At 44.9% G+C, this 25313-nt stretch overlaps 1 protein-coding gene across 2 annotated transcripts in view; it reads right to left on the bottom strand.

Annotated features, from left to right (window-relative positions):
- The window catches only part of KIF27 (kinesin family member 27), a 479420-nt gene that overhangs the window by 12712 nt on the left and 441395 nt on the right, over window positions 1-25313 (bottom strand). For both annotated transcript variants that reach the window (XM_086961311.1, XM_086961310.1), the window contains exon 17: window positions 22300-22464. In XM_086961311.1, the coding sequence (XP_086817437.1) occupies window positions 22300-22464 (165 nt within the window). The remainder of the gene's footprint in view (window positions 1-22299; window positions 22465-25313) is intronic.

Here is a 25313-nt window from a genome sequence, read left to right on the forward strand (position 1 = left end):
AAGAAGGCATGTATGCTACTCGTTAATTACAAGGAGCTGGAAAAAATGGTTATAACAACTTACCATGGACCAATATAAGCAAAGATTGTATTATTTAAAAAAAAAACAGGTATTCGGTCACCACCACTAAGCATCTAAAAGACTACAAGAAGGCGGGTATAGCTTTCAATAATGTAACACATGCCAAAACTCGAAGCTGCTCGAGCTAGCTCCTTGCTTATGCCTGGATGGCTTTGTTGTCTATCTCACTTGTGAGCTATTAATTCAGTGGCTTTCCTCTCCACTTTCTCAGTGTTCTGACTGGATGAATTGTATTTTTGTTTTGCTGACATGAGGAACTCTTTTGCTTAGTATTCAGCACTCCATGGGAGTGCATGTTTTTCCGTGCACTGACTAGATCGGAGACCTATTGGCTTTGTCCATGCTTATTTGAATTGTTATGTTGCTTGTATGCAAGAAGAGGGAACCCCAGTAGAGCCAAACCCTCATGCCCCTCTCCCATGTCCCTTCTCTGGAAATGTGTTGCTGTTCGTTTTTTTCAAGCACATTTTCAATTCTCTAATATATCCTAAGAATGTATGAGTAATAAATGTTAAGAAGCTTTGAGGTTTACATTTTCCAGATATCAGGCTCTGAATGCAATCCTAGATACAATTTGTATTTTTATGTGAAATCATGTTTTCATGAAATTGGTGAGTGCCCATAATGGAGAGTCTCCATTTTGACTACATCAATAATGTGTTCTCCGGATCCATTTTAAACACTGAGTGATCCAGTTAGGACACTGCAAGGGATAATATTAAAATCAACTATCCATAAGTAAGTCTCTGGGACGTAGAGCGCTCACTGCACCCTGTGAGCCTTCTTCCAGGAAAGGAATTATAACTTAAACTCAAATTTCATAACTAGCCTTGTGTGGCAGTAACTGAAATTAACAGATTGTAAATCAATTTACACATTCCATACTTTTTTGTACTGAGATTAATTAACTGGGATCAATGCACCTCTTGAGCTGAGGACAAATTCAGCTGCGGGTAATATCGCTCTCAATATCGCTTCCAGTTCAAAGTTAAACGCTTCCTTGGACAATGGGCAAGGTGACGAAGGAGAGCTGTAGAACAGGTTGCGCTGCCCTCTCCCATGTCCTTTTCAGGAGGACCTCAATTCTAGTCACTCTTTCTACATTGTTTTACTGGGGTTACTGCCTACTTAACAAGAGCGATGTCCTAATTTTGACATGTGCTGGGAAAGGATCAGATTTTGGAGAGAGCTGTTTCCTTGTGATGATGCTTCTGAAATTTCTAAGAAGTCATCTGTGTTACTTGCCTAGCTGAGATTGAGCCTTACAATAATCCAGTGACAGCAAACTGTAGGAATGGTAGTAGGGTAGTGTGAGACCTTGTGACCTTGAGACCTTCTGCTGGGTAGCACAATAAGTATCTAACAACAGTTTGAGAGCAGTTGATTTTCAACACAATTGCTCAGGTGCTTTTGCTTCAGATCAAGATTTGGAAATAGACAAAAATGCAAGACTTCTTAACTGGGGCTGGGTTGAATTACATTTTAACTGCAGATGAACATTGGGAGGATTCTGCCTAATCATTACTTGAATTTTTGCACCAGTGACTTGACACAGAAATGTGAAAGTCGGTGGCCTGATTATGTCTTGAAAGATAGTTAAGTTTGGGTCTGCTAAAACTAGTTTATTCTGTCTACTGGGGCAAAATTAACTTGTGATAACTGGCTACTTGGAGAATGTTCGGTTTATCAAGATTAAGCTCCTGGCATGACAGGATTTCCTGTTACCAGAAAGGGAATATCAAGCAGACTTCTGTTTTTTGTAACAGATTTCTTATTGGCATAAAAGACAAATGAACACAATACAACGTATTGTGTGTCATGAAAATTCTGTTCATCACTAGGCATGAGTTTACCTTTTCGGAGAACCTTGAATGTGTTTATGGGGTTATGCCTCAGTTCCCATTTGTCATCCATAGTTATGGGCTGATTTGCATGTGTGCGCTTGTGTTTGTATCCATATCATGCTCTAATTTGGTATTGTCACTTAAAAAAAGGGGGATTATTTAGTACCCTGTGTAATCTATACTGGACTTGGGTTACGTTATATGGTGTAATGTTTACATCTGTACTGTGATGTCAGCCGGGCTACTCACACTATTAGGGAGTTGTGGGTATGGCAGGTCAAGGGAGCAAGTTCATAGAAGTCTGGCTGAGGAGGTCCCGGAGTGGGCAGTGCTCGGATTACATAGGTAGAGCCAGTGCAACAGAGCCTAGCCCAGGGCATATGTTTATGTCATCTATGCCCCTTATGTGGCACTCACCACCTGTTCAGTCATGTAAGCTGTGTCAAATGGAACAGTTCTATGGTGGTTTATTATTATTTTTGAGCTCCTGAGAAAAATGTGATGTTAGTGTAGGAGAGTAGGGTCTGCAATCCTATGGTCACCCCAGATTTTTGCTTTTTGCTTCACTGGTTTACGACTTTCCCTGGCTGTGGGCCTGCTAATCAGACCCACCCCCTAGCTGTTCTCTCTCTAAAGTGACATCCATGTACTTTAGGTGCATTTACCAATTGGTATTGGGTCACTCTTGTAAGTCCTTGTACAGTGTACCATAGGTACCCAGGGCATAAGTGAACCCAAGGCCTACCAGGGGCTGTAGCATGTATTATGCCACCCCTGGCTGGCCATCCAAATCTGACACAACTGGCTGATCAATCAGCTGGGGCAAGGTGGTGTAATCACCCTTTGCCTTAGATATAGTATACCTATATCTAAACCTAAAATGGACACATATACTCCTATAAGTCACTCCTATGGCAGGCCTTAACAATCCTGGAGGCAGAGTGCTTGGAATTATGTGAGATGGTGCTCTAGCATGAGCTGAGCCTGTCTGCAGCTTTCGGAACCAAGTCCTTTAGCTGTTTCCATGATAACGCTATACTATATACTCTTAAGTGCATTATAATCCTCGCGGTTATTGCTAACTTTGGCATAGCATTATCAAAACATGTTGAGGAAGGTGTCATACGGATTGGAATACTACCCCCTCGCCAGTTCTGGTGACGGGGGTAGCATTCTACCCTTTTAGAGGGACACAACATGTATGTAACTGTGAACCCCGGTTAAAGTGAACTCGAGCCTCAGCATCACAAAATGGATGCTGCCACCACAGACACAAGTCTGACCTCCTGCTGCTGGGAGTCCTTCTAGAGAGGGAGGCCTGGACTAAGGGTTTCCTGCCTTGGGAGGTGCTAGCACCACCCCAGACAGAATTTTGTGAAATCCCCTTCCTGGTCCCACCCATAGGAGGGACCTAGTGATAGTACAGCCCCCTTTAGGAGAATAAAGGTAGGAGCTGGTCCCATTCCAAATTAGATTATCCTGAATTGAATCTACAGGAAGAAACTCTGGACTTAGATGTTCTGCTCCACAGAAGACTGAAGAAATCTCCCTTGTGGCCAAGGAGTGACCACCCTGCACAAGCAGGCACCATCAAGCATTCCAGCGGTTCACTTTGTCGTCTTGCCTGGTGGATCCAGACTTCAGACCACGACGAGACCCGGACTTCCAGACCTCTCTGACCTCAACTCACATCTGCAGCACAGCTGAGACCCGTGGGTGTGACGAGACACGTGGGACCGGCCATCTTGAAGAAACTGCACTTCGCTTCCAGCACGACTTCAGAGGCATCCTCGACGAAGTGCTTTGGGGATTGAGAAGCCCCCTCCCCGAGCAGCTCCTGCACAGAAGATCAGCCCTCCAGCATCCAGGAGATCTGCGTGGGGCCCTTTTGCTTGACTGCTGCTCGACGCGTTGTCTGGTCACTTGCTGGCTGGCTAATGGCCTCCTAGTCGACGATCTACGACATCAACACTGCTGGTCTGGTTGCTCAAGACTGGCCCTTGCTTCCTTCCAAAAGAGAAGCACCCCGGACCCTCCTGGTCAGCACCAGACGCCTTTTCCACTCACCGCGTGGGTTGCCTTTGCCAAGGCCTGTTGACACCGAATCCGGAACCAACACCGCCGACAGCGTGAGCCTGCGTGGGACAGCTTGTGCCTCCATCCTGGTTGTCGAAGACACCTCCTGGTCCACGTGGCTGCAGAATCAAGCATCCACTCTTCACCTGATCGCGACGACAGCATCTGGTTCCTTCCTGGTTCCACTCCAGTCACTGGCTAGTGACTTTGAACATTGTCCCCTCTGCTTTCAGGTCTTCATCTTCCTTGACCCACCCTTGGGTCACTCCGGACAGCTTCCTCCTGGTCGCCTGCAGCATCTTTCTTCAAGGCTCCATAGACTTCAACGCGGAAACCCGACACACTTTGACACCTATGCACCCGCAGCCCGTGGGTGAGGTAACAAAAGCATTTCGGTGCTCAAGGGTAGATTGACTCTCCTAGTGTCCAGATTTCCAGTTGTTTTAGTCCTAGCTAGTCGGAACTGTCTATTACTTAACTTTTCGTAATTTGTACTGTCCATTGACTTTGTTACGCATCTCGCGTGTGAGTTCACACTCTGCACACGCGTCCCGTGGGCCTCCTATTACTTACCTAAGGTTAGGATAGTTTAGTCCCAGCGATCCTACTGCCTCTGGACAGCTCCATTCCTTCTATCGACTTTCTCAACCCACTTACTTAGTATATGGTTTGACGTGCCCCTAGGGCACCATTGTAATTTGTGCAACTTAAGCGTATTTTTCCTAAGAGTCTTGTCATGTGCTTAGCCCTCTGATCTTATAAAGAGTTCAGAGGTGTTTGTTATTAATAAATATATTGTTTATTTTCATAACAACCTGTGTGGTGTCCTTTCATTTGGTATTCAAGGGGTTATATGTGGTCAAACAGCTGGCTTCACATGCCAAAAGAGTTTAGCCTAAGACTGCTTTGTCCATGCTACCATTAGGATAGCTGGTCTATAAGGTTGACTTACAACCAATCACCATAAGGGTTGTTTGGACTGATACAAGGTGATCACTAGAACTAGTGAGCATCATATATCAGGCCAACTTCTCACAGTTAGTGCATCCCAATCCATAGCAATTGTGAATTTACTCAGGCCCCTGGCCTCCTCCGTGTGCAATGCTACGATTTTGCTACATAAAAATGTATCTACTGTCAAACACCACACTAGCCTTTGAGTGTATGGTGATGGCACATTGGGCAGTTTGAGCAATAGATCTGCAAACTTTGTTTTACGCTTCCCCGTTTTGAGGCGGGTGCCAAACATAGGATGTATATCTCTATAGTTGTGTAGTAGCCCCTCCCAGTCATGTTCTCAATGTTTGCTCAAACTTCCCACCAGAACTGCTTTATGGTAGGGCTTTCTCACATCATGTGCAGGAAAACCAGCACTCTCTTCATCTCAGTGAGGGCAGTATTATTTATATGTAGTTTACACATAGTGTGTCTGGTCATATAGACCCTGTGCAACTGATTTAACTGAATCTACTGAACTCGGGCGTTGCATTAAATTTTCCAGGGGTATTCTAATATTCTGTCGCACTGGTAGCTCTGTAGCGGTCTGCAAAATGTCAGTTTCCCATTTGTGAATACCAAGCAGACCTGTACCAGCTATCTTTGATTAATTAGTCTGCTGTGGACTTCTAGGTCCTGCTTTGGAGACTTATTTCATGAGTCTGAGTGTTGGGAATGAAAGAAGATCCTGCAACAGGCGAAGCCTGTGGTCACTTGTAGAAATCTTTGATAAATGATAGGCTGGGTGAATTGTGTTAAATTATTTAATTTGGCAGGAACCTTTGCAATAACTTTCATCAAGAAGGCTTGGCCATTGGGGCTCTGTCCTTCGGTTTTGGTGAAGATATAGGTTAATTAAAGTAGCACTACTTTTATCATACAAGGTTTTTGAACCAAGAACCAAGATATTACAATTAGGTAGGTGCTCAAAATTGATATCACCAGGCTTGTGATCAGCTACAACAATTGGAAGTGTGCAGCTTGCTCTAAGATTTTTTGAACTTGACAATAGGTATAGAGCAAAGAAAATGAATCCGGCTTTATGTAGCCCTTTGTGGACTATATGTAAATGTGGCCTGTTGGAGCATCTAAATGTTCAGAAAAGTAACAAAGTCCCTAACTAGATGTTATAATTAAAAAGAACTGGCCGAAGGCACTTACAAGTCAGCCTTTTTACATTGTACGAATAGGCTAAAGCTTCCATTTGGATATAGATCCAATTTGATCCTGTGGAGCATTTTCAAAAATAAACATTTTGATTACTATGGATTTGACAGTTCAGTATTATTTTGTGACAATGACCCAATCACACGTTTTTCATCCAGATGTCTGGGGCATTGCCACTCAAATGTAAAGCAACTTTAACCTGAGGCTGTACACTGTAGGACTACAGATTCAGGTTAAAGTTGCTTGAAAAGTTTTCTTCCATAACTTATAGAGTAAAGGAACAATTTACGAGCTAGTTAGTATTCTGCTTAGTCGACTCACAGGTAAGCCCCAAGGCCTGCTGGGCCGAGGTCAAATCTGAAAAGGTCACTTATAAATGTTTTAATATTGTGTGCTGATTTTTGATAATTGCAACAATTTGGTTTTCATAGGAAATATTTTTCCTCATGACATAATTTAATTTATCTATTTGGGAGTCTTTTGGGTAATTAAGAGCACTGAATGTCTAGGGGGAGAAGTTTTCTTTGGTTGTTAATGTGGGAAAACAGATTGGTGTTTGAAACCTCTCTCCAATATTCTTCAGGTATGGCACCTTTGCTATCTAAAATTCTTTATATCTTTTTTTTTCTTCTATTTTGCAACATTTTTCTTAATATTTTATCTTTTACGTGGGTGTTTTTCTTTTCATAACTTGTGCTTCTCTGTTACCCTCTACAAGCAATTTTTTCTGTGTGTTGCCTCCCTATTCAAGTCCTAGCTACCAATGAGGATTCAATGTTAAACCTACTGAAATCTGCCAGCGTCAGTGGTTCCTTCAGATTGGCCAGTGTGGCAGCTCAGTCACAGCCAAATTTAAGTGTGTGCCTACTCTCCTTTGTTGTCTAGCAGTGGAATTCCCTACAGGTAAATAGTATAACTGAGATATGGGGTTTGCACTTTTACAGTGAGCTCAAAGTCTCCCTGGGCGTGCACATATAGTATTTTGATTACGTGAGCAGATACAGAAAACTATCCACTTAGCTATGGTTTTTATAGGTACATGAGACCCTGCGTCCATAGAGGCATGAGACTCATTTTTTAATGTCTGGTATTTTTCATTTTGTATACATATTATCTTAGGACATACTTAACATCTGAAGCATACAAGAATGTCATGCAAGGGTTGTAAGAAAAATGAGTTACTTACCTGTAACTACGGTTCTCCAGTGTTGTTCTCTTTCATAGATCTTCCCCATCGTCATAGTGGGAGTCCCACAGTATACTTATAAAAGCACTAGATAATACTCCCATAGGCTACAATGCAATGAACAGTCACTACAATAGCCTATCTATTTTCTTTTGGAAAAAAGAGCCAAACTTAATTAGCAGCCAATCAGGCGACGGCACCCTCTAGTATTGGTATCTTTCATAGATTCACATGCTTGAATCATCCCCATCGTCGTAGTGGGAGTCCCATGGTATACTTATAAAAGCAGTAGATAATAATACCATAGACTACAATGCAATGAATAGTCACTGCAATAGCCTACAGCCACGGCCAGTGGTAGGTGTAACTGCAGGGCGGTGACGTAGGGAGGGGGAGGGGCAGGGTGGGGGGTTGTAATGTATGGATTACGGACTTTAACAGGTAAGTAAACATATAAATTAATAAAACGAATTTCGTTGTGTGCACTGCATCACCAAATGCGATGCAGTGCGCGCAACGAAATTCGTTTTATTTATTTATATGTTTACTTACCTGTTAAAGTCCGTAATCCATACATTACAACTCCCCACCATGCCCCTCCCCCTCCCTACGTCACAGCCCTGCAGTTACACCTACCACCGGCCGTGGCTGATAGCCTATCCATTGTCCACTGGAAATAAGAACCAAACGTAAGCAGCAGCCAATCAGGCGACTGCCCCCTCTAGAACACTATCAAGAGATGCTAGATTCCTCAGATTTTCGAGAACAAGTGTGCAACTTTATACCTTGAGGAAATAAGGGAAGCCTCTCAGGGGAGGAAGGTGGGTTGCATGTGAATCTATGAAAGATACCAACACTGGAGAACCGTAGTTATATGCAAGTAACTAATTTTCTTCTCCAATATCGGATCTTTCATAGATTCACATGCTTGAATCAGAGTAACTAGCAGTTGCATAGACAAACGTATATAGAAACGTTCCAATATATACATATCTGCCCTTAGAGGATGGTGGGTAACACTATACATGCATATACTGAAACAAATATATAATATCATGTAGTTATTTACTATCAGTATATAAACCAAGTAACATAAGAAAACAAAATTGCATAACATCATTATAAGCTGGAAAAGACACTATGGGCCCCATGCATCAAACCAAATACCTGTCGCAAACGGGCAGATTCTCAGAATCCGCCCCTTTACCACCGGTATTTTTGCATTTGGGATGCATCATCCCAAATGCAAAAATAGCAATTTAAGGAATCTCTAAATTGCGATTCCTTAAATTGCGATTGCATATAAGGAATCCCAAATTGAGATTCCTTAAATGCAATGCATGAAAGTTAAAAAATTAGCGATTTCGCTAATAGGAGTAGCAAATTACCATGAAGTTGAACTTCATGGTAATTTGCTAAAACTTTGAAAAATTCACTTTTGGGCATTTTTCAAAGTTTCATGTTGCGCACACACATGCCCTTAGGAATGTTTAGGAATCACTATTTTTATAGCTATTCCTACATGCATAGGCTTTTGCGAATCCTAAATAGCGATTCCTTAAAAATCACTATTTAGGAAAAGCCTACGTTGATGCATGTGCCAGTATATGCCGAAGGAAAAAGCACCTCTAGGAGTAGAGGCTTACCTTATTGATACAGATGACGTAGAACTGCCTGCCCTACCGCTCCTTCGCTGTAAGTTGGCATATCCAGACAATAATGCTGCATGAACGTATGTGCATTCTTTCATGTAGCGGCACGGCAAATCTTGTCCAACAGTAATCCAGCAACAAGAGCAGCAGAGGTGGAAACTGCTCTTGTAGAATGTGCCATGGCCTTGATTGTAAGCGGTTTACCCACCTTAGCATGACAGAGCTGAATAGTGGCAGCAATCCATTGTGCAATAGTTCTCTTTGTGACAGCAGAACCCAGTCTTTGAGGCCCATAACATACCAGCAGGTAATCCGTTTTGCGTACCTACTTAGTCCTTTGCAAATTTAAGTCAACTTTTAACATCCAAGGACTGGAGAGATTTCTCAGCTGGAGAGGAAGGATTTGGGAAAAAAGTGTGCAGGACAAGAGGTTCATTAAGGTGAAACTGAGATGGAAGCTTCGGGATAAATGTAGGATCTGTTCTTTGTAAGACGTAGTCTTCTGTAAATCGTAAATAGGGTTGTCTTATGGTGAAAGCTTGAATTTCTCTTAGTTTCCCTGTGGAAGTAAGTGCTGGAAGTAATGCCACCTTCCATGTGAGAAACTTGAGCTCAATTTTGTGAATTGGTTCAAACTGTGGTTTCATTAGTTGAAACAAGCCCACATTGAGGCACCATTCTGGTGGAGGCCAATGGAAGGAAAGGTCCTCAACAATCCTCTCATAAACTGTTCGATGATGCGAGAGGAACAAAGGGAAAAAGCATCAGAGGTGCATCTGTATTCGGAGATGGCAGCGAGGTGGACCCTCACTGATGCATACGCCAATTCTGATTTTGCCAAAGAGAGTAAACAAGGCAAGATTTGTTCTGGAGATGAGAGAAGAGGGTGAATTTTGTTCTGAAGGCAACAAGAGCAAAAACGTTTCCATTTTAGTCTGTAGGTCTTGGTGGTTGACTCAGCTCTAGCCCTGGACAATATATTCCTACAATCCTGGGGAATTATTAAGTCTTTGAACTCATTGAACTCAGGTGCCAAGCATGCAACTGAAGAGAAGCTGGATGCGGATGCAGGATTTGTCCTTTGCTCATGGTCAGTAGAGTCGTTGTTAATGGCTGGCGATAAGGCTTGGACCACAACAGCAGGAGTAGCTCCGTGAACCAATGCTGGTGAGGGCAACACAGAGCAATGAGAGCAATGAGAATTAGCTGGCACGGTTCCCTCTTCATTTTCAGTAACACACTGGAGATGAGAGGGCATGGGGGAAAAGTGTACGCAGAGATTCCTGACCAACTAATCGAAAATGCATTCCCCCATGAGTCCCTCTGAGGTTCTCTGCTATCGAAGAACAAGCATTTCTGGTTCTCATGAGATGCAAATAGGTCTAAGTTGAGTGTTCTCCATTTTTGAAGATGGAGTCAAGGATTAGCTGATTGAGTTCCCACTCGTGATTTGTTTGACCTAATCTGCTCAAGGTGTCTGGCATGTTGTTGTATCAGCCAGGTTGTTCCTTACTCCTGGGAGATGTTCCGCTTTGGTGGTTATGTGATGCTGTAGTGCCCACTCCCAGACCCTTTGAGCTTCCAAAAAGAGAGTTGGAGACCCTGTTCCTCCCTGCTTGTTGAGATAGTGCATTCAGGTGGTATTGTCTGTGCGAATGAGGACTGAGGCTCTCGTATCCTTGGGAGAAACGACTGGAGGGCTTGGAAAATTCCTCTGAGATCTGGGAAATTGATGTGCATTTTAGATAGAGAAAAACTCCATTTGCCCCTTATTTGAAAATCCTGAAAGTGTGCCCCCCAACTTTCCAAAGAAGTGTCCGTGGTCAGAACAAACTCCGGAAGAGGAGAAAGGAATGTCCGTCACACAGACTGCCACCAAGGAAGTGCTTTCCTCATGACCGGGGTGATCTGAATAATGTCCTTGAATAAACCTGTTATCTGAAGCCATTGTCTGTCCAACTGCTCTTGAAAGCATCTCATCCTTAAGCGTGCATGAGGCACCATGAGGATGGCAGAGCACATCATACCTAGAAAGGACTTAAAGAGATGGACAGAAGCAAACTCTCTTTTGTATATATTGTGAGCCAGAGATAGTATGGTGTTCTGTCTTTCTGTGGATAAGAATGCCTTGTTTTGGGAGGTATCCAACATCACTCCAAGAAACGTTATCCATTGTGAAGGTGGGAGAATGGATTTTTGATAACTGACGTAAGCCCTAGAGAGCGGAACAGTTGTAGGCAGAAGGTGATGGCCTTTGAGGTCTAACGGAGAGAAGGAGCCTTTACTAGCCAATCGTTGAGACATGGGAAGATCTGTAGACCTCTTAATTGTAGGTATGCTGCCACAGAAGCCAGACACTTGGTAAAAACCCAAAGAGTTGAGAGAAGGCTGAAGGGAAGTGCTTTGAACTGATAGTGCACGCCTGCCACAGAAAAAAGGAGACATTTTCGATGCTTGGGGTGGATAGGAATAAGGAAATATGTGTCCTGTAAATCGAGGCTAGCCAGAAAATCCATATGGTTCAGAAGCTGTAATATCTCCTGGAGAGTTACCTTGCAAAATGATTTTTTGTATTTGTTGAGCTTTCTGAGGACCAGAATGGGACGACATTTTCCCGACTTATTTTTGACCAGGAAAAAACAGAAGTGGAAGCCTCTTCCTCTCTGAGAGCGAGGTTCAGCTTCTATTGCTCCCTTCTGGCGCATGATAAATGCCTCCTTCTTAAGCAATTGAAGATGCGATGGTAGAGACTTTTGAGGCGGATGAGGAGGTGGTGTTGAGACAAACTCCAGGGTATGGCCATATTTTATTATATCCAGGACCTATCAGTCGGTGGTAGTTTTCTGCTATTGACTGAGATAATCAGAAATGTGAGTTCTTTTGGTTGAGATGATGGCAGGAAGAGCGGCAGGTGGGGCTACCTCGTCACTGTTTCCTGACATTATCCCTGGACTTACCTTGTTGTTTCCGCCTGGGCTGTCTGGGATAAGCAGCCTGTGGTGAGGCACGATATGCTTGATGATGCTGGTAGTAAGGGCGAAAGGAGGTGTAAGCCTGAGTTTGATATTTCTGGTAGTGACCACGAAATGAATACGCTCCACTACCACGGGGGTCTTCCTGTATTGGAGCATGCCCAAAGCTTTCGCTGTCTCATTGTCTGCCTTAATGGCCTGTAAGTCGTCATCAATATGTTTGGCAAAAAGTGCATTGCCATCAAACGGCATATCTAGTATTTTACTTTGGACTTCAGGGCGAAATGTTGTTGACTTCAGCCACCCTTGACGCCTAAGAGCAGCAGCTCCAGCAAGCTGACGAAAGGCTAAAGAAGCCACATCCATAGAAGAATCTATTATTTCAGATGCTGACCACTCTCCTTCAAGAAGAATCTTTCTTGTCTCTCGTCCTCCGGGAGGAGGTCCATGTACGCACCCAATGGAATAATGAAGATTTGTGAACTTGGCAGCATCACAATTGTTCTGTATGGCTTCAGTTAGGAGAGGCCAGCGTTCTTCTGGGCTATCTAGATGGACTTGAGCCACTGAATCCCAAAGAGCGTTGGAATAGCTGCACCAGAGGCCATCTGGCATTCACAGATCTGAGGGCCAGGCTGGTGGAAGAAAATACCCTCTTCCCAAAGGTTCACCTCCCGCCTATCAGGGGAAGCAGTTGGAAAGGTATTTGGGTTCTTCCAACTTCTGGAGGCCAGCACCAGCAAGCTTTAAGGGGAGGGGTGCCATCATACCAATTTTATTTGTGGTATGGTTGATATATTGCATCACCAGCATTGTGATTGTGTCTAAATCCATACGAAATAAGGAATGCAGCAAATGTTTGCTTCCTTGTGGAGGAGGCAAGTAAAGTAGGGAGGCATCTCTTCAAAGGAGGTCGAATGCAGTCTCGGACAACATCGCAATAGCTCAGACTTGGTTTCGGAGAGCACAATGGGCCCTTCATCCTCAAGGGTCGGTATTGCCTTTGAGGTACCAGGAAGCAGCATGGAGCACAGCACTGGAGGTGCAGTCGATGCAGGCGGCAGCGGACAACCAGTGGTTGAGTTGGAGTGTCCAAATTGCGGCGAGGGAGTCGATAGTGATCCGAAGAGTAGGTGTATGACTTTCCAGAACTCTGCAATCTACCTTGGTGTTTTTGGCGGGCCCAGGAACTCAGGTTGTGCTGGGACAAGTTGCAGGCTGGGCTCCGAGTTTTACCAACTTTAGGCGCGAGACCGAGAGGCATGGCGACACCCTTGCTGCTTTTCAGGAGAATTGAAGTTGCGGAAGGGGACGGACTCCCACTTTGATTTATTATGTTTCTTCTTCAATATACCCTAAGGCTTGGAGCGTGACAAGACTTATGTTGGGAACGACTTCTGTGACTTCTTTACGTGGAAGGGGGCTGACCCTTCAACTTGGACCAGTCTCGTCACTGAGTCTTTCAGTGCTTGTTCATGTAGAGCTTTGCCTCGTGGTTCTATATTGCCTTCAGGTTCATCAACACACAGATACTGTAGGTCTTAGAGTCATGACTTGACCCCAGGCAACACAAGCAAAATTGATGAGGACTTTTCACAGACATTTGTTTGAGACAGTCCTTACAGGGTTTGGAATCTATCAATTTAGGAGCTGATATTTTCCTTGCACACTGTAAAATTTTTAGAAAAATACTGTCTTAAAGAAATAAGAGATGGCCCAGATACTTGTCTGGTGGCACGGAAAGAAAGGAACTAACGTCCGCCCACGGGAGCTGCATTTATATGGGCCATGCACGCCATTTTTGCAGAGGAACAGCATCAGTGCAGAGCTGCATAGCACCACGTACCAGCAAGCAGAGGTAGTGTTCAAAAGTTTCAGGATCCAGTCTGACACTTGGGGAATATTCAAAAGATGAGAAATCTGTGGTTAGAAGTCAGCATTGTGGCTATCCACTGGAATACTACTGGTCTATTCTTGACAACATTTTAGTTACCCTTGTCATAAAAGTTATCTGGGTTCACATATTGTACCCATTTTCAACAACATACTGAATATAGCTAGAAAATAGTCTATCATCCTTGGACTATTGTGGCCATCCTTTACAACATTAAGGATATCCCTAGCATAACAGTGTCCCACCCTTCACTGAGCTCTCCTGAAGTATCACCTCCTTATAGGTGGTGCTGCCTTACTGAAACAAGCCCCACCACAAGGCATTACTGTGGCCCTCTACTGCCCCGACCCACCCCATTTGCCCTTGTTTTTGTTTCTTTTAAATGAGCTGCATCTTTAGCTGCCACTGTCATGGACTGCTCCTGAAGTACAGAAATCCATACATAGTATTAAGTGTGAGGATGTAAAATGTGCTGCTGAGTGAACTGATTTTAGTAGCTATAGCAAAACACTATACTTGTGTTTTCAATTTCCACTGCAGGTATTTCCTCCTTCTGGGCTATGATCATTTATTGAAAGCAGTGGGGCCTCACTAGTTCAATCAATCAATCAACCATTTGCAGAGCGGGCTACGTACCCGTGAGGGTCTCAAGGCGCTGTGGAGGGGAGGGGGGGGGGCTCTACTGATCGAACAGACAGGTCTTGAGAAGTCTCCTGAAGGTCAGCAGGTCTTGAGTTTGTTGTAGGCTCGGTTGGATGGTGTTCCAGGTCTTGGCGGCGAGGTGGAAGAAGGATTTCCTGCCAGTGGTTGTTTTTCAGATGCGCAGGACGGTGGCGAGTGCGAGGTCGGCGGAGCGGAGCTGGCGGTTAGAGATGTAGAAGGAAAGTCGTCTGTTGAGGTAGGTTGGGCCGGTCTCGTGGAGTGCCTTGTGTGCGTGGATGAGGAGCTTGAAGGATATCCTCTTGTTGACGGGCAGCCAGTACAGGTTTGTCAGGTGGGGGTGATGTGGCTGTGGCGTGGAACATCGAGGATCAGTCGTGCCGAGACATTTTGGATGCGTTGCAGTCGTTTGATGAGCTTAGTCGGGGCTCCTGTGTAGAGGGTGTTTCCGTAGTCGAGTCTGCTGCTGACGAGTGCCTGGGTGACTATTCTTCTTGAAAATGTTGGGATCCACCTGTAGATCTTGAGGAGCATGCCGAGGGTGTTGAAGGAGGAGGAGGAGACGGAGACTTGCTTGGCCATGGAGAGCGTTGAGTCAAGGATGATTTCCAGGTTGCGTGCGTGGTAGGTGGGTGTCGGGGCTGCCCCCAGTGCCGTCGGCCACCAGGAGTCATCCCAGGCTGATGGGTTGGAGCCGAGGATGAGGACCTCGTTTTGTCCAAGTTCAGCTTCAGTCGGCTGATCTTCATCCAGTCGGTGATGGCCTTCATTCCCTCATGGAGGTTGGCTTTGGCGGTGATGGGGTCCTTGGTGAGGAAGAGGATCAGTTGATGGTCATCGGCATAGGAGATTATGTTGAGGTTGTGCTGTCGGGTGATATGTGCGAGCGGGGCCATGTAAATACATTTTGAACTGTGTTGGGCTGAGGGAGGATCCCTGGGGTACGTCGCAGATGATCTCGGAGGCTTTGGAACGGAAAGGGGGGAGGCGGATGCTCTGGGTTCTGCCGGAGAGGAAGGAGGTGGTCCATTCCAGGGCTTTGTCTTGGATCCCTACGACGTGGAGGCATGCGCATAGTGTGCGGTGGCAGATGGTGTCCAAGGCGGTGGAGAGGTGCAGGAGGATGAGGGCTGCGGTCTCACCGTTGTCCAGCATGGTCCTGATGTCGTCAGTGGCGGCGATGAGGGTGGTTTCGGTGCTGTGGTTGCTGCGGAACCCTGACTGGGGAGGGTCCAGGATTTTGTTTTCTTTGAGGTATCGGGTTAGCTGTCTATTGATGATCTTCTCGATGAGCTTGGCTGGGAACGGGAGCAGAGAGATGGGCCGGAATTTCTAGAGGTCTTTAGGGTCTGCCTTGGGTTTTTTGAGTAGGGCGTTGATCTCGGCGTGTTTCCTGCTCTCTGGGAAGGTCGTGGTCTCGAGGGAGAGATTGATGATGTTGCGCATGTGGGGTGCGATGGAGCTGCTGGCTTTGTTGAGGATGTGGTGCGGGAATGGGTCTGACGGAAAGCCAGAGTGGACGATGCTCATGGTCTTGATGATGTAATCGATGCTCTGTTGGCCCAGGCTAGCAGGGCGTTGTGGTCGATGGTGTACGGAGGGTCTGTTGTGTTGCTGTCTGGTGGGGCTGTCTGGATGATGAAGCTGTCTTGGATGTCTGCTATGATGCGGTGGAAAAAGGTGGCGAGGGAGTCGCACAGGGCTTGCGGCGGCGGGATGTTGTTGGTGTTGGAGCTGGGGTTGGAGAGTTCTTTCACGATGTTGAAGAGCTCCTAGCTGTTGTGTGCATTGTTGTCGAGGCGGTCTTTGAAGGAGGTCCTCTTGGTAGTCCTGATGAGGTGATGGTGGTTGCGGGTGGCTTTCTTGTGGGCTGCGTGGCTGTCCGGAGTCTGTTCGCTGTGCCAGTTCTTCTCTAGTTTTTGGCAGGCTCGCTTGAAGGCTAGGAGTTCTGGGGTGAACCAGTCGGCCCTCTTGCTGGTGTCTCTGTGGGGGGTTTCTTCAGCGGGGCCAGGGTGTTGACGCAGTCATCGATCCAGCGTGTGAGGCTGTGGGCAGCATCGTCGGTGTTGGAGGGTTCGGAGGGTGGGCTGAGAGCGAGGTTTGCGTGTAGTTGGTCTTCGGTGATTTTTCTCCAGTTGCGGCGAGGGATCTGTTGGGTGCGGTGGTGCGTGGTGGGTTTCTGGAAGGAGAAGTGGATGCAGCGGTGGTCGATCCAGAGGAGTTCGGTGGTGTGGCTGAAGGAGACGTGGGGACTAGCGGAGAAGATGGGGTCAAGCGTGTGGCCAGTAGAGTGGGTGGGCATTGTGACGAGTTGCTTCAGTCCGAGGTTGGCGAGGATGTCGATCAGGGTTGTCGAGTTGCTGTAGTTGTTGTTTTCAAGGTGAAAGTTCAGGTCTCAGAGGAGGATGTAGTCAGTGGAGGTCAGGGCGCGCGTGCAGTCGGCGATGGAGTCGCTGAACTGGGGTTGTGGTCCGGGGGTCTGTAAACGAGGATGCCTCTGAGGGTGGAGTTGGGGTCTGTGTGGATCTGGAAATGCATGTGTTCGGCGGTGCTGAGAGTGTCCTCGGTGCTGGTCGAGACCCTGATGCTGTTCTTGTGGACAATAGCGATTCCTCCTCTGACTCCGTTAGTGCGGTCTCTGCGGGTGACCTTGTAGCCATCTGGGATGGCTATGGCGATGTCAGGTGCGGAGGAGTCGTTCATCCATATCCCTGTCAGGAAGGCAATGTCCGGGGATGATGTGTCAAGCAGGTCCCAGAGCTCGACGGCATGTTTGCGTGCGGAGCGGGTGTTCAGTAGGATGCATCGGAGGTGGTTTAGGTCTTTCATGTCGGGTTGTTTAGCTGCTCTGAGGCTGGTGTACCTGCTGTTACGGCAGGTGAAGGGGCCGTGTGTGCGTCTCGGGCGGCCTTAAAGCAGGTGTGGGTCCGTCCAAGGTTGAGAGCATAGAGTGTGCTGGCATCATAGCAGTGGTGGTCATCCTGTTCCACCCACTTCTCCTTCCCCTGTCTCTGCTCGAAGTGCATTTTACCAGCTCTTCCAGGGTGTCAAGCTCAGTTGTTCAGGTACAAGGGCACATAGGTTAAGGTTCACTTTAGTGACAATTGCCCCGTTTTGTTCCACATGACGCGCTTGACTACTAGGCGCTGAGGTGCTGCCGGTGAGTGTGTTGTTTGACAATACTTAAGTTTTAAAAATCGTGCTTTTAACACTATTGTGAATTGTGCATTTAAACCTCTGTGCCCTTACCTGCTGATCCTCCGGTCGGCGCCTCGTTCCACCGCGGCAAGTGCCGTTTGCGGTGGAGGGCGTTCACGACCTGGGCCTGCCCCCTGAGGGTGTTCACATCGCCAGAGGCGGGGACGGTGCCTATTTAGGGATCTTGGCATTTTCCCACGCAGCGGACGCGCTTGACTACTAGGCGCTGAGGTGCTGCCGGTGAAGTGTGTTGTTTGACAATACTTATGTTTTAAAAATCGTGCTTTTAACACTATTGTGAATCGTGCATTTAGACCTCTGTGCCCTTACCTGCTGATCCTCCGGCCGGCGCCTCGTTCCACCGCGGCAAGTGCCGTTTGCAGTGGAGGGTGTTCACGACCTGGGCCCGCCCCCTGAGGGTGTTCACATCGCCAGAGGCGGGGACGGTGCCTATTTAGAGATCTCCGCATTTTCCCGCGCAGCAGACGCGCGCGGCGGGTAGCCGGCGGGTCCGTCGCTAGGCGCTAGGAGCTTTGCTTGATAGCACACTAATGGCCCCTTACACGCTAGGGGAGCTATTGGCCCTTCGCAGGAATAGCACCTGCATGCCCCATTTGTGGCATCCGGGCACCCTCAGTCTACGGTGCAAGCATTGCGGTCATAAAGCCACTGAGGCCTTCACAACTTCTCTGACCCCTAGCTGCACAATACAAAAAACTGAAAATCTTAAGATTTTTAGCTTAAACTGTAGGTCTATGGTTAAACACCATGAGGATATCTCTGAACTCCTCCTGGATCATAATCCTGATTTAATATACCTTACTGAGACATGGTTGACTGATGGGTCCGGCGCCACTCTAGCCCTAGCCTTATCCCCAGGTTATTCTGTTCGGGTCCAGAACAGGATGAAGGGGAGGGGTGGAGGTTTGGCTGTTATTTTTAAATCGAGTCTGGCCTGCACCTTGTCCCCAGCTAATATAGCGGATTGTGAGAGTGTCCTATTTAAGATTAGGGTTTCGGACATCTTCACCCTCACAGGTCTCCTAATATATCGCCCTCCTGGTCCAGCTGGCACTTTTCAAGACTCTCTGGCAGCGGCTATTTCCACTCTAGCACTGCAATCAGCCAATTTTAGTGTCCTGGGAGATTTAAATCTTCATCTTGAGCGTCTTGACTCCCCCGCCATATTGAATTTTGTGGGTGACCTGGAGGCGTGCCAACTAATTCAGCTGGTCAGGGGACCCTCGCACTCTGCAGGACATTTGTTGGACCCCGTATTTTCCAACATCCATGACATCATTGTATACCCTCCCCTCCCACTCATCTGGTCGGATCATTACCTTCTTCATATCTCCATAAGGATACCAGCAAGCCCCAGGGCCAAGCCTCTCCCCCCCTCTTGAGACGTCCCTGGCACAAACTCGACGGCACCCTATTTGAAGCCAGACTTAAACTTACAGGGCCTAATTGGTCTAGCAACTTGGAGGAGGCTGATAAAGACTATAGGAAATGGATCACTGATGCACTGGATCATTTTATTCCCAAGAAACTGTCAAGGCCCTATCGTGACCAGGCGCACCCATGGTATTCGGAAGAACTGGCCAGTGGGAAAAAACAATGTAAAATTCTTGAGCGCAAATGGAGACGCTCCTATGACCCTATAGCAAAAGCTAGCTATAGATCTGCTACCAAATTGTATCACAAGCAGATAAAAAAGGCTAAAGCCATCTATTACACCAATTTAATTAACTCGAGTGCCAATCGTTCGAAAACCATTTTTTCCTTGATAAAGGATTTGTCCAAAGCCCCTGAGGCCACTGAAAGCGCAGTAGGATCCAATACTCAATGTGAAGAGCTAGCTTGCTTTTTTGTAGGAAAGGGTAAAGGTATCTACAACACCTTAAACTCTGCTCACCCTGCCAAAACACTGTTCCGTATCACAGGCTCTCGTTCGGTTACACTGGCTTCCTGTAAAACAGAGAATCCTATTTAAGACCTTATGTATAGCTCACAGAATTCTATACGGACAGGGCCCTTGTATCCTGAAGGGACTCTGCACTTTCTATACCCCGACGCGCGATCTTCGCTCCGCAGATCGCTACTTGGCCTGTACTACGAAGGTACGAAGGAGTAGAGCGGGAGGACGTTCATTCAAGCATAAGGCTCCTCTACTTTGGAATTCTATCCCTATACAAGCACGGTCCACTACGCTTCATCAGTGTTTCCGCAAGCTAATTAAAACTTGGCTATTTTAATCAATTTAATTTCGCCGTGCTGTGGAGGCTGGCATTACACTCTCTCTCTTCTCGCAGCCTCACAAGCATTCAGTCATGCATGTCCGTTGAGCGCTGGGACGCCTCGTTCCTGGGGTAGCCATGCGCCATAGAAAACACCCTAACATAACATGAGACCTGGAAACAGCCTAGTGCCTGAATCCCTGCCATATTATTCTTATATTCTTTCCCTTTATGCACTCCTTTTGTCACTTTTATCTAACCTGATGTTTCCACACAGTGCTTATTTTGAGCCAGTGGGTGCAGGTGAGGCCCCATCAGCACTTATTATTGAGGAGCGGCACTCAGTTTTTCTTAACAGAATTTGATACAAAGCAGTACAGAGAAAAACACTAAAGGGGGAAGAAGGACAAAGAAAAAGATGGAAAACAGTCAAAAAACAGGGATGAAAAATAACCTTTGAGAGTTAGAAAATGAGGCATTGGGAGTCTTGCAGTGGATTAAAAAGGCATAATTTGAATCAAGACTATGCAACAATGGTATTTGCTACCCTACCCTTTGATAGCATTGGCCGCAGGCTTCTGAGCACAGGTTTGGGCCCCAGCGCTTATTCTTTTTCAAATCAAGCACTGTTTCCACAGTTGTAGTGAATATCGCATCTTCACCCAAAACCAGTAGTACCTATTCTCAAGAGTTGCTCATCTGCTGCTTCTGGGTCTACCCCTCTCAGAGCATACCTATGCGTTGCGGCATAACACCCTTCCTCTTTGCCTTCCTCCTCCTTGTTCGCTAATTACAGTTTTGTGCAAAACCTTGAATTGCATTTTTTTTTCCTTGTAAAGTGTAAATATATCTTTGGTGATCATGTACAATATAAATATGTGAAATTACTAAATAAATAAAGCCCTCAGAAGGAACTAGGAATCTTAGAATCAAAGAAAACTATGTTCTAAAGACTCCCCTTATTTTGAACTTGGCATGCTCTGCAGCAGTCTGTCTCAAAAACACCCTAAACCATTGGGATTTTCCTGCCTAATGAAACTAAAACTGGACCAACCCTTTTCTGCTTCCATCACCTGTGAAAGATGCACTAGTTTAGACTGTACCTGATGCACCTGGTGCAATCATTCCGCATTTACCACAGGATCACCGTCTTGTTCCAGTTTACGCTGTCAGAGGAGAGCTGTATGACATCCACTAATCAACCATTTTCCTTCATTCTACTCATCCCTACACTCCCTTCTTTTATCCTGCTTTCCGGTCCTCCCGCTTCTCTACTCTTCGAGTTTTGTCCCATTTCCTTATCTGCTCTTCTTCCTTCCTACATCCTTCCTCTTCCCATTATACCTCCTCACAATCCACCAAACGTCCACCTGATCTTGGCTGCAACTGGGGACAGTTACTGCAAGGCTGAAATTTAGGATCTGGGTAACACAGGAACTCAATTGGAGCAGGAGCTGACAGGATTGGAGCAGGAGCAAATAGTCTGAATGCAGGAGAAGCAAGGGGAGTTGCACTGCACTGGTATAATGATCACTGGCTCATTATCCTTATATAAAAGAAACATCAGAAAGGAAGAGCCTGGTGTTTGAACTGGAACTTCTTCAAGGAAAGTGGTGGGCCTCTGAACAGGACAGATCAGAATTGTGTTCATTTTTGGGCACCACTTTGGAATGAAGTCTGGATTTGTTGGCCATCTTAAAATGAAGTTCCACTAAAGAGGAGGTCAACTGAGGTATCTAGCTTACAGCACTGCCTGTGTCTTTCACTGAGCCATAACAAAGTTTATCTACACATATCTGAAGTTGCAGTTTTTCTAAGAATTAGAACATTTTGTAGTAGGGATAAGCATTTCCTGAGAGTAAGTTGAGATGTTGTTATAACGCTTGGTCATCATTGGTGCGTGCATACCAACACCTGCATAAAGCTGGCGCTAGTATTATGGTGGTACATTCAACCTAAATATGGCAGGCGGTGTAATGCCCTTCCTCCGACGGCACCTACTCCGTTGGCCCATCAGAGGAAGCTTTATGTCCAAAAGGTTCATGGTGTCTCTGTCGGCGGAAAGCTTACAGAGAATCCGTCTATAAATCAGATGGGTGGATTGAGTGTTTGGCTGACAGGGTAGCCCATCCCATTTACAATGTTGTCCCCTTTCCGCCAAACTCTAAATCAGCCCCGTAATTGAGTCATAAATAACCATTTGAGCAAGTTTCTCAACATGGATATATTGAATTTTTAAACACATAGTTCAACAACATTTTAACAATTGAGGTTACTCTAAAATATCTAATACTAAAGCTAACCCTTGGATGTATAAAAAGCAAACAAATACCTACTTTTAGAATTTGGATGCTGAGGATGAATGGATTCACCAATCAGTTCTCTTAATTTTTTCTTTAGCTCACGGCTGGTTTTCTTATAGAAAAACAAATCTTTTTCAAGCTGCTGGACTTTAGCTTCGTATGCATTAATACTTTCTGTAATACCATCTTTATCTTGGTCTACAAAAGTAACAACATATAGTTAGAAAGAGCATAATTAAAGAGATCTATAACAAAATGAAACCACTGCCTTGTCACTGATCAAAAAATGCGTACTCTGACTGCATCATCTAAAGAAGTAAGTGCCGGCTGTGTTTGAATTTTTAGTTAGTAAAACATATTGACAGTATTTTAATTTGTTGTGCAACAATAAAAATATATAATGCAACGCAGTGCTCACATCAAGCAATAAGTAATTTACCACTGACAAATTAAAATATTAAAATATTACCTCCATTCCCTTCATCTTTTATAACTTAAAGGGAAAGCTACTTACCTTCGATAACGATGTATCTGGTAGAGACTAGCAGCCAGATTCATCAAGCGAAATAGCGCTCGCAAAGGGCCAGATTCTGAGAATCTGGCCCTTTGCGAGTGCAATTATTGCATTTGGGATTCATCATCCCAAATGCAAAATTCGCTATTTAAGAACTTGCAAATTTGCGAGGAATACCATTTAAGGAATCTCTATTAGAGATTCCTTAAATGCTATTCTTGAAACATTTAATAATTGCGAATTCGCAATTTAGAACCGCTATTTACCACGAAGTCAAACCTCGTGGTAAATAGCGAAAACTTAGAAAAATGCATTTAAATGCATTTTTCTAAGTTGCATGTTACACACACACATGTCCTTTGGACATGTGTGTGTGTAACATCTGTGTGAATTTACATTTCAGGGGTGTTACAGGGTGTCCTTTGGACACCCCTGCACCCTTGAAATCGCAATCTCATTTGCGATTAGCTAATTGCTAATCGCAAATAAGGAATGACTCCCCATTCATTCCTATGGGCCTTTAGGCCCATAGGAATGAATGGGGAGTTATTCCTTATTTGTGATTAGCAATTAGCTAATCGCAAATAAGGAACCTGTAGGAATCGCAAAAAATATTGCGATTCCTACATGAATCCTGTTTTGCGAGTCTGGAATAGCGATTCCTTATTAATCGCTATTTCAGACTCGCAAAACTTCACATTGATGAATCGGGCTGATAGTCTAGCAGAAGAATCCCTAACTTATGAATTATCCACAGGAGTCAGAATGGATCTGGAAAATTTTCAGCAGTACCTCTGCGCTCCAGGGGACGGCGTCGTACAGCTCCATGATTAAGTCGACTCTGGTTGTCAGTGGAGCCATATAAGTCCCTTCCGTGCGTGGATGTCAGTTTCTTCTGTGAAACCTTCCGCGCTAGAACACGTAGCAACTATAGAAACTGGCTGTGGAAAAAATTATTACACAGTAACAATAAATTGTATGTTAATATCAGCTAAGGGATTGAAGGAAAAGACCAAATGAATCACCAAAGCACCGCTACATGAAATGCTGCACACCGGTGTATAAACCAGCCTTGCAAAAGAAGACACCTCTTACTCTACCAGTCACTCACAAATGGAAATGAATGTTATGGTAATACCAGAACAAAACGTATGAGGCAAGACTACGTGGTTTGTTGAGTCATACCACTACACGTAACAGTGATCATTGGAGTATAAAACCGGTACTTAAAAGGGGAATAACCCCTGTATCATATGTCGTTGGCAGAGTGGGGAGGATGGGCAGGGAGTTAAGGAATCTGTGGCAAGACTCTACTAGATACATTGCTACTGTAGTTAAGTAACTTTTAGATCTGATAGAGACATCTAGCCACAGATTTGTTAACTTTTTAATTATATACCATAGCAGTACCCAACCATGAGGTGGGTCTGAGCCCAATCCTACCAAAGTTCTGAAAGAGAATTAGCTGGTCGAAATTAGCCACAGACCAGACATACGGAGGAATTAGATGAAAAAGAGCATGGCTCCTTATAAAAAATTGTGGCAATGACCACAGACAATGTAAATAAGAAACAACGCCGCAGGCACGGAAAAAAAAACCTCAAGGGAAACAGGACAAAATCCTGCAAGGAGTTACCAAATCCTACAAAAGGTCTTGGATAGGACCAGCCGGTCTAAACTAAAAGGTTGAAGTGAAACCCTGGATTAGGAAGACTATAGGTGAAACAAATGCCAATCCAATGTAAAGTTCCTGATAGCAAGACAGTGAGAATTAAGGACTCATAATGGACCTCTGATCTAGAGGGAAATCAGCGGGAACAGAATGAACAAAGTGAAAGGAGCCACAGTCATATATATATATATATATATATATATATATATATATATATATATATATATATATATTACCTACTGGCGGTCGTTAACTATAACGTGGGAATTTCAATGGTTTTATGTAACTGGTGTGAAACCTATGGTTTTTTCAGTGAATTTAATAGGTTTTTTAAATGCTAATTACTAACTATAACTGGTGCGAAACCTATGGTTTTTTCAGTGAATTTCAAATGTTTTTTAAATGCTAATTCCTAACTATAACTGGTGTGAAACCTATGGTTTTTTCAGTGAATATATATATATATATATATATATATATATATATATATATATATATATATATATATATATATATATATATATATATATATATATATATATATATATATATATATATATATATATATTCCTTTTGTTTCTTCTTCCCACGATTCCCGCAGATGAAGACATGGCACAGCAACAGGTTGGTTTTCACAGATTTATTTACACACCATGTGCACAATAAAGTGCATCAAAAACGGACGGTCTACGCGTTTCGGCTCCTTGCCTTCAACTGGACCATAGAGTCCTCGAGTCTAGACCTCATTTTAAAGTAGTGCTATGTGTAAGTACCCTCTTCCCTTTCCATGGTCATCTAGACCAGCAACCCTGCACAGTGATTCTAGGCCAGCATATACTTGTGGCCATTTTGCATTTCCAA

Source organism: Lissotriton vulgaris, chromosome 3_1 (genome assembly GCF_964263255.1).
Source record: "Lissotriton vulgaris chromosome 3_1, aLisVul1.2, whole genome shotgun sequence".
NCBI lineage: Eukaryota > Metazoa > Chordata > Amphibia > Caudata > Salamandridae > Lissotriton > Lissotriton vulgaris.